This window comes from Gadus chalcogrammus, chromosome 3, assembly GCF_026213295.1.
Source record: "Gadus chalcogrammus isolate NIFS_2021 chromosome 3, NIFS_Gcha_1.0, whole genome shotgun sequence".
In the NCBI taxonomy this organism is placed as follows: Eukaryota; Metazoa; Chordata; class Actinopteri; order Gadiformes; family Gadidae; genus Gadus; species Gadus chalcogrammus.
In genome coordinates this window covers 10,039,030-10,051,257 of record NC_079414.1, presented here as the reverse complement: position 1 = coordinate 10,051,257, position 12,228 = coordinate 10,039,030, and the positions used below count along the sequence as shown (strand labels likewise).

General features: G+C 45.9%; 1 protein-coding gene across 1 annotated transcript; it reads left to right on the top strand.

Moving 5' to 3' along the window:
- The first annotated feature begins 4,650 nt into the window (after positions 1-4,650).
- synpo2b (synaptopodin 2b) lies at positions 4,651-12,063 on the top strand. The gene is made up of 4 exons (XM_056585420.1): positions 4,651-4,783; positions 5,938-8,222; positions 9,095-9,102; positions 10,083-12,063. Exons 2-4 carry the CDS (start codon positions 6,253-6,255, stop codon positions 10,751-10,753), a joined length of 2,649 nt encoding a protein of 882 aa, XP_056441395.1. The 5' UTR covers positions 4,651-4,783; positions 5,938-6,252; the 3' UTR covers positions 10,754-12,063.
- The last annotated feature ends 165 nt before the right edge of the window (positions 12,064-12,228 follow it).

Below are 12,228 nucleotides of genomic sequence, written 5' to 3'. Positions count from 1 at the left end.
TTAAACTCATCACTGTGGAACCACACTGGTTCAACCATGTTCCCCACAACCACGACTATATCAAAATAACTGTGAAAGAAGGACTAAAGAAGACGGACTTGACCAACATGAGCAGGCTACACAGTCTACTGTGTTTATGATGTACCAGTGTGCGTCCGGATAGTGTAGAATCTGCATTACACCGCAGTCGAACGGTTCTGGCCTCTTGCTCTGCATCCTTGAGCAAGATGTCTCTCCATGCTCCCTTTTATAAAATTTACTGTCAGACTGGATCAAACTGTATTCTATTATCTTAGTACGCCTGGTATGCATACTAAGCATACTAAGATTACCAACCATTATGGTTGATTATTTATAAAACTAGGAACACAATGTATGCTTAGTATGATGCATTCTAGGCATATTTTGCCTCTGCGACTTGCCAAGGGAGATCAGTGGGGGTTGGGCGGTCATTTTATCAGGGTGGCCGTGGCCCCCCTCTGGCCACCCCTTTGGGACACAGGTACAGTGTCGTGGAAATTATCCAATAGTGAGAACCGGTTTGTTCACTTTATTTGATTTTTTTCACTACATGTCCCTTTTCTATCGTCTTGCGACCCGTCAATAGTTAACAGGCTGTGAGGATGTACTTCACTAGCCTTATAGAAATACTTCAGTGGTTAACTTCTGAGAAAGATGTGTCCAGTGTGTTCATATACTCTTGTGATTCTAAAGCAATTATTTTGTTAAAGATGAACTACTCCATCAATATAATAAGACATAATGGGAATACTTCCATTACAGACCAATTAACAGAAATGGCAAATGCAGAAGCCCTTGTTTTGGGCTCTTCCATACATGAGCGACCCCGGCCCTTACAAGGAGCAGTTGGGCCCCTCTCAAACTGAGCCCAGCGGTTCCACCCGGAACGAGGGTCCCTTCATGAGAAAGGCATAGGGCGTTACGTGGCGCTGGAGGTACCAGAAACAGACCGACCAGAGCAGCGCTGGTCCTCAGACATTGTTAGGAGCAGGTACCGGATCGGTTGGGAAACCAAAGACTTGTTTTCACTGCACGTCAACACTTCCATGAAGGTAAGATGGATGCCGTTTGTCTATCCACTTTCAAGACTTTACGCTTAGAATCAAAGGGACTTTTTCGGACGAATTTCACCGCTGCATCATATTGGGTGAACCCTGCGGTGGGACATTGAGACCTCAGGATACTAGGTACTGCTTGTTAATATAAGTAGTCAGTTCATTGAATAGAATTAAACTAATACTGTACTAGCACAATCAGCAGAATCTATACCAGATTTTTGTACTGATTGATTTTTTTGTGCTTTGTGATGATATATAGATATTTTTTCATGTGAGGAACGTCAATAGGTCTACTAAGATGGAAGATACGCTATGCTGAAAGTAAAGTCAATTGATTTGATTATTGGACTGCTGTTAGTAACTGCAAATTAATGTTCAAATAAATGTGATGTGGTCTTGTCGTAGCTTGTTAATTGATGAATTAAGGAAATGTACATGTAAAGGTAATAAGTTACCATTGGACAACAATAAGATACAAATAAATTGTCATAGAGACAGAGAGGGGAAGAGAGAGAAAAATCTATATGTTGTTTCCTTTTAGTAATCTAAAGCTGTGTTTCCTGTTTCTTGTATAATATCAAGCCACCCTACCTTTCTCTGTGCCATCTTAATGTTAACCTTTGTGCTTGGGGTAGCCAACCTACCTTCCTCAATGTCATCAAAATGTTAACCTTTATACTTCGGGTTGCCCCCCTACCTTCCTCAGTGTCAAAGTCAAAGTAAAGTCAGCTTTATAGTCAATTCCAAAATATGTGCACGACAAATAGAGGAATCGGAATTGTGTTTGTCTCTGACCCACGGTGCAATAAGGAGAAAAGGATCAAATGTGGTAAAATAAAATAAAAAAACATATTTACAATAAATAAATATATAATCAAATTCTAAATACTGCAAAGTAATTCTGAATAGTGCAAAAGTAAGGCGAAACAAAACGGTATATATAAAATAAAGTTTAAAAAGTAAATGGATTGAACTGTTTAATATGAGGAACATTATGGGTTCGAAGTCCAGGGTTCTTGGGGGCAAATGGAAGGGGGTTTCAGAGTCCAGAGTTCGTGGGGCCAGAGGGGAGGGAAGGGAGAGAGGGGAGAGAGTTGAGCTGTCATCTAATGTTAACCTTTGTGGTCGGGTAAACCGGTCACAAGGGAGAAGGCATTCCCTTATGCATTCTTCTAACCCTAACCCTAGCAAGAGGGAGAGAGAGTGAGAGAGAGAGAGAGAGAGAGAGAGAGAGAGAGAGAGAGAGAGAGAGAGAGAGAGAGAGAGAGAGAGAGAGAAACAGAGTAAGAAAGAGAGAGAGAGAGAGAGAGAGAGAGAGAAACAGTAAGAGAGAGAGAGAGAGAGAAACTGAGTAAGAGAGAGACAGTAACAGCGACATAACCTTTCAAATTCCCTCAAAGGTTAGAAGGTTATGACCTTGACCAAAAAAAGCTCTCCCACTCCTAACTCCGACTCCCAGTTTCCATAGTGATGAATCAAAACAGGCATCAGGTATTACCTGACTAGGAAGGGTAGGTCCCCCTCGGGGAAGTCCTCCTGGGCTGACCGGACTGAAGTGGGAAGCCTCCGAAGATGAAGCCTCTGTTTTTCAATAACTTTGAGTGCTTAGAGGATTTTTACTGTTTTAGTATATATATATATATAGGTTCTTCACCTGTTTAGTTTAGATCATGTTTGCTTGCTCGACCATTCCAGTATTCCAGCCGGTTTGCTTTCACCATCGTGAATAATTGAATGACTGTATAGGCTCTCTTTTAATAGTATCAGTATTCTTTAGTATAGATTGTATTTGAGTGGGTCTGGGTGATGCTGTATTCTTAACGCGTTCGTAAGGACACGCCGTAGCTCTTTTACATCATTGGATGTAAAACTGTGCTTGTTTTGCCAATCAACCAATCAATCAGGATACAGGTTATCCATTGTATAACTTCTCATTGTCCCTGATCTGACCCAAAGGGACCCCCCTATCACTGCACAGTATCATTTCCTTTAAACACGCTCAGAGGATTTTAATGGTTGGGACTCATGGTTCAAAGAAAGCCTCAGGTGCTGTTCTGGTCGGAAACCAGTGGCCCTCGACGGTTTAAAACACACTGTAGGCCTAGCTGCTTTATTCACATTGAAATATAATAATTGTGAGGAGCTTGTCATATCAATTGTAATTTCCAACAATAATGCTTCTCTTTAACAGAGCAAGGTTCTCCTTGTGCCTGTTCAAAGACTGACCCCATTATACACATATGCCTGTAAAACAAATAAGAAAAAACTAAATACACAATACATCTCATCCTGACAGAAGGTCGTCGTTTGATGTGTGCTACCGTCCTTCTTAACATTCAGTCCTTTAAATGGAGATGTTTTGATGCTTCCAAAATCACAGCGGTGATATATACGAAAATGGTAAGGGCAGCAAATGCTCAGTGTAAACAAAAGCTCGAAAAGAAACACACATACACACACTCAGGCTCCCGTTTCTTTCGCTGGAGCCGGCTATGGAGTGTGGACGTGTAGGCCCTGTGGTTGCCATGCAGGCATACCATTCCATTTAGAGTGATGGAGGTCCAGACCCGACCGCCGAGCCCAGCCAGGCCTGCACTCCCAATTGGGGATCGGAATATCTTCATTGAATCCCATGCTCTACACTTCTGAAATGTCTGCCATTTCTGCGACACCTGCACTGCGACTCCATGATGTTTATGGGTTGATCTTTAAATGATCAATTGTTTTGATCTTTACAGTAGGCCTATACATTGCTTAGTGTGTCATGCTACATGCTTGTTGATCGTATGAAATTCACATTCTGTATTCTGGATTATATTGTATAAATTATTTGGACATACGTCAAAGGGATGCATAAGGGCACTCATTTGTCGAATCGCCAAATTGTTTGTATCTCGTCCAATGTCTCGTAAGCCCTGAAGCCTCCTTCTTTCTCCCAATAAAGGTTATTCAGGGACCATCCAAGACCCTGGGTCGTGCATCTACCCTTTAGAAGAAGGGACCCGATCCCTGCAGACCACCAGAACCACAAGCTCGACCACTTGTCAGGGTCAGAAGGTTCCCTGGAGTCCTATGACGTAGATTACACCAGCGATGAGGAAGACTATCTCTCAGACCCAGAACCCACTCAAAACCTCCACTACCTCCCCGACTGCTCACTGGACCGGTCCTCGGACCCGGACCTGCCTCGGTCTCCTCCAGAACCGGGCGGAGGAAGCCAGGAGGATGACGATTCCTCTGGCGATGCCGGGAGTGACCCACGCCCGGGCGGGTCTCTGGGGCCCGCACCGGGCGTCCCCCCAGGTGCCTGGCTGACCCCGAGCCTCGGCTCTGCGGGGCCTCACCCCGGCTGTAGATCACCCGGCCCCAACTCCTCCTACCCCGCCTCACTCTCCCCCTGGGTGCGGTGACATGACCTTGACCCCAGCCTTGGCCCTGGAGGAACCCCTTGGTAGCCAGCAGCAGGTGGCCCCCTGCCAAACCCCTTCCTGGGGCGAGGGTCCAGGTGGGGGCCAGGTGGCAGGGGGCCGAGGAGCAGGCGGGGGAGGCTGAGTCTTCAGAAGGAGGAGGGGGCAGGGAAGCACCTCCTGCTGCTGTCTCCTCAGGAATTCTGCCCCAGGGTGCTGAGCCGGCAGAGCAGCGCAGCGCTGAGGTGCAGCGGGCAGACCGGCGCAGACCTGATAGCCACTGGAGACGGCAGGCAAGTAAGTAGCGGTCCCCTGACCCTCTCCCTCTCTCTCTCTCTCTCTCTAACGCTTGGTTCTCTTGTGGGGTGAAGGCAGAGGGCGAGCTGCTCCTGGACGGTTAGCTTTTGCCAGATAAAATTATTCAATCATACAATCTTCAATGCAATTTTTTCGAGATTAAATCGCATGCATTTGTCAATTTGTGGATCATCACATGCAGATATTAGGAGTTACAAAGTAACATTTACGTTTGGTGTTTGGTGCTTGTGCAAGTTATTTAAAGTATGCAGCTTGCACAAACTGCACAAACGTACTGTATAAACCATTTGACGCTACATGATAAAAAAAACTGAACTATGAAATACAGCTAGTGTGGTCAGGAGGCAGTATAACTTTTAATCCCCCCTGTGGGACTCCATGGCAGGGTTATTTCTCCCTGGGGTGTGCTGGTGAGAACACGGACCAGAATAACACAGCCAGCCACCCATGATGAGCCTAGCAGAATAGCGTTTGACGGACACGGCCATGTGTTGGCCATGTCACACGATCCCTCTCCGGGCCCCGGAGCTGGGCTGGCCCTGGAACGTCAGCCTGCCCCGTCCCGCCTCCCGGAGCCCCCTCCGGAGCCCCCTGCCCGCTGTAACCCAATATGGGGCTTTTATTAGTGGCCTTGCATCAGCGGGAACGCATAAATACAGAAATGCAATCGTCTATTATTAGTGTTCTTGATGAAGCAAGAACATTAAGGCAGTATTATATGCTGTTATGATTATTATAGTTATTTTTATGATTATTATCGTGATCACTGCTGTTATTATAGTTATTCTTATGATTACTGATATTATTATTATAAATATTCATTATTGCTAATAAATATCAATATTGAAAATAATAAAATGCATCATATTATAGAATTTTTACCTATTTCTTTACCTACCGTTTACCTATTGCTATTGTTTCTACAGGGTTATATTATGTTTATGAGGGTTAGATAATATTATATTATGTATTATCTACGATAATATTTGATAATATTATCCAAGAGTTCCCTACTCTGCTCACTTAACCTTGTTTACTGTGCTTGACTCTTTCTCTTCTTGTCACACTTTGTCCGGTCCCTCTCTATCTCTAACCTCTTTCCTTCTCTCTCTGTCTCTCTCTCTCTATCTAAGGGCCGAGCCTAATTGAGAGGGAATCAGAAAGACGCGTGAAGGAGACCAAATCTAAATGCAAACGCCTCGCCCTCCTCCTCACCAGTGCTCCAAACCCTCAGAGTAAGGGTGTCCTGCTGTTCAAGAAGTGCCGTCAGAGGGTCAGAAGAAACACGCAGGTCAGCTACGGGACCACCTGAAGCCACTTGGACCCTGAGGACCAGGTAGAGGGAGATCCGGGCCACGTTACCCCGAGCGATTCAGAGCCGGAGGAGGACTACTCTCCCCATCACTGAGAGCACGTCGTGTACCCGTTCGGGGCAAAACGGTGAAGACATGGAGGGACTGTCCGGCACCGAGGGCAAAGGGGTCATGATGTTCGCAAGGCGGCGCCAGAGGCTGGAAGAGATGGCTCTGGAGCAGGAGGAGGAGCTGAGGAACAGAGCTCCACCGCCACAGGAACCAGAGCCACCGATCCAACTGCAAACGGAGGAAACGTACATGCAGTCTGCTCACCTAGCCCCGCAGCAGGCCTATGTGGATACAAGTCCCCAGCTAACTCCACAGCAACAGGAAAATATTAAACCGATGACGAACCAAATCCCTGAGCCAAAGCCTTTGGTGCCCAACCGAACGGCCAAGCCCTTCGGGTTTATAAATAGTGGAGGGGCTACCATGCCGTCAAGCGTTAATGCCCCTGTGGCAAAGAAACATGAACTGAAATTCAAGGTACCGGTGCCCGTCAACACCAGCGCACAGGTGTGGTCCCCCACAGGGGACATCATAGCCTCCAGGGATGAACGCATATCGGTCCCGGCCAAAAATGCGGGGAACCTCCCAGGGTCCAATAGGAGAGTCGCCAGTAAACAGGTGTCGTCGGACCATCAGCTGCAGAACCGGGGAGACAGGAAGTCCTACATTGAAACGGAGGAAGATTTCTTCAGTCTGGGCGCTGAGGCATGTAACTTCATGCAACCGATGTCTGTGAAACTGAAGGTCCCCCCTCCGGTGGCGCCCAAGCCCACTGTCAACCAAAACCGGCAAACCTGGTTGAGCCCCCCCTCAGAGCCCTTCAATCCACCAAGAAGTCCAGTGTTGGCACCTTTCTCCAACGCCGCCGGGCCTCAAGGCCAGTCATATGCACCACAGCCGGCCTGGTCCCAGCCTCAACCTACTCCCAACAATGCGCCATTTCAGACCACCGCTAATGCCTGGGCACCAGTGGGTCCATCTGCACAGAATCAACCCCAACCCACCAGGAATAGCTGGAGTGCGCAGCCGACACAGCCTCCTGTGAGTATTAAGGCTGTCAGTCCAGCTGCTAGCCCAGCCTACCCACTCTCATCGTCTTCATGGATTAAGCCCAACAATGTTGCTAACTCTACTGCCTCTTGTCCACAACAACAAAGGCAGCAACCCAAGGGGGCAGGCCCTACTCCCAAGGCTCAGGGTCTGGGCAGGGCCGCTCAGAGTCAGAAGGCCGATGGACAACCTATGATGGGGAAAGGTGCAGAGCTGTTCGCTAGGAGGCAGACCCGAATGGAGAAGTTTGTGGTGGACGGCGAAACGATGGAAGCGAACCGGGCCAGATCGACCTCCCCTGCCCCCTCTCTGCCCAACTCCTGGAGATACTCTTCAAATGTCCGGGCCCCGCCGCCCCTATCCTACAACCCCATCCTCGCTCCTTTCTACCCCCCTGCCGCCACGAAGCAACCCCGATCTACAAGTCCGAATATCAAAGCCAAGACCAAGGACAAGCCCAAACCCAAAAAGCACCTTAGCAGCTTAGAGGTGATGCAGCATCAGCCCTATCAGTTAGACTCTTCACTCTTCAGATACGAAGCAGTCTCTGAGAAACAGAGTCAAAGCCCAATACCATCACCAGCACCTGAGAATAACCGAGTCCCTAAACCTAGAAAACCCAGATCTGCCCCTTCTCACTCTCTTAGAAATAAGGCCCAAATTAAGCCCAATGCCCCTTCTGGTTCTCCCTCAGGAATGGTAAGTTCCCCAAACCCTCCTAATCTCCAGCACACCTCTTCAGCTGAGCCTCGCTCGCCTGTCAAACAGCTGGATGCCAAGCCCATGGCCACATTTGCTGTCCCCCAGCACAAATACCAAAAGCCGGCTTCAAGCAGCCAATCCCTGAGCACGCCCAATCAGCAAGCTGCTGTCGCTTCCTGCTTAGCCCTTTTCTCTCCTGCGTCGCTCATCGCTCGAGGTGCGCGACAAATGGCTCCCAAGCCGACCTTTTCGGCCAAGAAGCCGGTGCTTAACAAGCAGTGGCGGCAAGTTGCAGTTCAACTGTAGTCTCAGTACATTGGGTTATTCTGTACCAGTATGGCAGAAAAAAAAAAAGTAGCTTAACATTCTACGTTTGCACCTTAATGACATGGCATCTCAGATTTTAAATGTCTGTTTTTCAGGGAAACAGATTTTGTTTTAGCTTTGCCAAAATGTTTGCTACTCCTAAACACTGTAAAAAAGAAAGAAAGGAGGAGTTGTCTCCTGAGCAGTTTGGACATTGTAGTGCTTTACCTACCGCTACAACTCAGCCAAACCTAGTGGTGTAGGTGGGTCAGGGTTATCATCAGGAATAAATATGAAGAAGATGAATTTGCTTCATCAGCAAAGTCTAACTTGAGTGGTGTGTCGGAGCTGCTCAAAATAAATAAGGCTTGCATATGGCTTAGCACTCTCACGATGTGCTCATGTGCACTCAATACATGTGCCCTAGCGATCTGTACCATATTTTAGATTTTGTTCCAACATAAATAACATCTAAATGTCACGAATGTTGCGTGAAATATATAGTCTAGGGCCATAAAGGCTGTGAGTAGGACTTCTTGGCTCCAGGATTAGATCAAGTGAAACCAATAATCCATGGTATCATTTATGATCATAGTTATACTGTAGTCAATTACTGTGATGGGGAATGTGTACGCACTTCTTTTGGGGATGCATATGATTGCAATTCTTCAGTCTCATTCCAAACTTGAATGGTGCAATCAAAGCTTAAAGCGTTGTATGATCAATATTATTATTATTATAGTATACTCATAGTTACTTGTGAACACCAACACAAACAACTTTAACTGTTGATATGTGGATTTTTATGTCATAGTCGTTTTAGTCGTACAACTGTCAGTGTATGAAACCGCACATTTGTCATCTCTAGCCTTGGTGGTAAACTTGAGCTCATTAGCACTGCTATTGAGCATTGAGATTTTCCAAATCGTAGACTCTCCTTCTCATTTCTCCCTATTTACATCTTTCTGCCACCATCATTTTCTGCACTTCTTGTTCTGCACAAGCTATTAAAATCTCTTTGGCCTCTGTCTGTGTGTTTTCTGTGTCTTATAAAGCTCTCTTTTCATGCGTCTCTTTTCCACCTGAACTTCTTGGTTCTCTGAATTCATTCGTATTTCCGCAGTTTTTTCCTCCTGTCTTGCAGGAGTTAGCCACAGTTTTCATGTCTTCCAGTGACATCCGTTACAGAGGTCCACAGATGGAAACTTTCTTCAGTAACTTAGTAACAGAAATTGGAACCAAGGGTATAAATATCGTTGCTTTGGCTGACATTATCTCTCACCCTGTATGATGTTGTCGTGTTTTGTGACTTCACTCCTCAGCAAGTCCATCAGGTCGTGATCTTTGGAATTATCATGTTGAGTTCGGAACTATAAAGTATTGAAACCTTATTTGTTAACTGAAAAGGGAATTGATACCTTTTGTCTTTTCTGTAAGGTGAATAGACACAATATTGGCCGCAGGATATAGAGGCTGATCAACTCCCAGCTGGAAGGTTCTGGGTTCGATCCCTGATATCCGCAGTCTATCCGTCTTCATCTTTGAGCAAGATGTCCTAACCTGCTCCTTAATGAAATGTCTCTAAATTAAATGTAGCTTGCTTTGAACAAAAACTGGTAAATATATATTTCCATACAAATTAATTCATTTTTTTAAAATGCCACCAAATCTCTCGGATTACTCTCCCATTTTCTATATGTTTTAAAATGCTCCACATCCGATTTTAGACATTTTAAGAGATGACATGCCATCATGTAAAGTAAAAGATCAAAATTTGAGAAACAATAGATTAGAACTTATATACCTTAGAACAAGAGACCTGACACCTTGTTAATTTAACCTTGTTTTTTAACAAGGTCAGCCTTCTAACCTATTTACTAGGTTAGAAACCATGGTTACTATAGGTTCTCAGAGCCATCTTCATGCTCTTCCCTGCAGACACACGGGTACAGACACCCTGCAACCTGTCAACAGGCCAGACGGTGGCAGCAAAGCCTTCCACACAAACCGCCGCAAGGGCAACAACCAAACATCCACCTTTGTTTATTTTAATCTCCAGGCATACGGCCGGAGCTACTCCATGACGCTCCCCGCCCGGCTGCGGCCCCTCCACTCTCCAACGACCCCGCCCTTCTTTGGGGGGCCGCCCAGGTTCCATGCCTCTCTCAGGCTGCCTCCGCAGAGGCAGGCCTCCTGGCAGGACGGGCCCGTGAAGGCCCCTACGCCCTGGGAGGCAGCGTGCCGCAGCCCCCTGGGCTCCGTGGACGAGGCCTTCTTCAAGAGCATCCCAGACCCCGTGGCCCCCGGCCTCAGGGCCGGGGGCCACCGCCGCTCTCTGCCGGAGCCCCCGGCCGACTGGACCCACCGGGTGGCCCTGGAGGTCCCCTGCTCCCCGGGGCCCAAGGGGGCCTACTTCCGCCCGCCCGCGGCCCAGGCTTCGCCCCCCTTCTGCGGCCCCCCCTTCAAACGAGGAAGTCGCCTCTCGGGCGGAGGCCGGATCTTTCTGGGCTTTATGGAGTCCCACTGATTCCAGGGGACAACTCATGCCCGATTTCCTGATATATATTATATATTAGTTATGTCTTATGCAATTTTACAGATGAAGTAATGACACAATATTAATTCCACTTAAGACCACAGCCCTTTGCTTAGCACAGATAGAGTAGGAACAATATATTGGTCACCAAGGAGTGTGCTTTAGGAAAACACATCATCATTTCCCTTTTGATGTATTTTGTACAACTAAACAACTTGACCTGCACCCTTGTCGTCAAAGTTGGTGCAGGTTTGGAAATTGGAACGGTGTTATACTGTATTTGATCGTCGATAACCCGCAGTTATCCAGGGTGGAATCCACAAATGAATCTGAATTGCTGGTTTTCTAACTTGTCAGTTAGAAAACCACGGAGTAGCAATGTTTCAAAGCGATGGCAGAGTAAGTAGAGTGCATTTATAGGAATGTGTTACAGATGTTGAGAGAATAAGTAAAAATAGATTAAACCTTTGTAGACTACAGGGTCCATAGTACCATACACGTTATTAATATAATCATATTAACCTTGATTTTACATCAGTTAATATGATTGTATTAATATATTATACATATTAATACAATCATATTAACTGATGTTATATTAAGGTAGTTACACAGAGCTTGTATTTCAAATGTCTAAACGCTAGTAATGTAAATCTGTGGGTCAAATTGAATCAGTACTTTAATTCAAATAGACTGTGAGACTATAAGGAAACGTTTATAAAACATATGTCATTGCGGTATTGCTGTGTGTCACATTTGTTATTAAGAGGATGAACTTTGCAGATGTAACTAATGGTGGGCTATGTGGAGGCACTGTGTGTGACACTGAATTCACAGCACAGAACTATGGCCCTCTGGTTTATGTTTAGGGTTAGTTCTCAAATGGACCTCACACACCACACGGGATTATTGTTTAATCTCACTCAGCAGAATGTAATCTCACACTTTTGAAACACAGTGAAGTTTCTAAAGGTTTTAAAAAAGAGGGCTGACGCGATGCAGCACAACGCTTGATGATAACTTTATGCTCTGTAAGGTGACCTTGGGTGCCTTGAAAGGCGCCTCTAAATTAAATGTATTATTATTATTATTAACGCTGTGTTGCTGTCTTGTACTTCATCATATGTCATTATGAATGAACAGTGTTGAACAGCATTTTGCAGTGAGTATTACAACATCCATTATGTTATTTGCGCTAACTACATTGGAAAGTACTTAGTGACAGTTGGTGTGTTCGAATTGGATGTAGTACACACTAGCAGGGCACATGATTTTTGAGATAACACCAATAAAACATTGTTTTATTTAACCTTGACTATAGAGCGTGTTTCTACCTGAATCAGGATATCCTCTGTCAACAGTGAGGTTGGCTGTGAGGATGTTAGAAGTGTCTTATTCGGCACCTTGGAGTAGACAGAGGTTGTTTCTGGACCTGAACACCAAGAGCAACAATCTTCCTGTAGGCA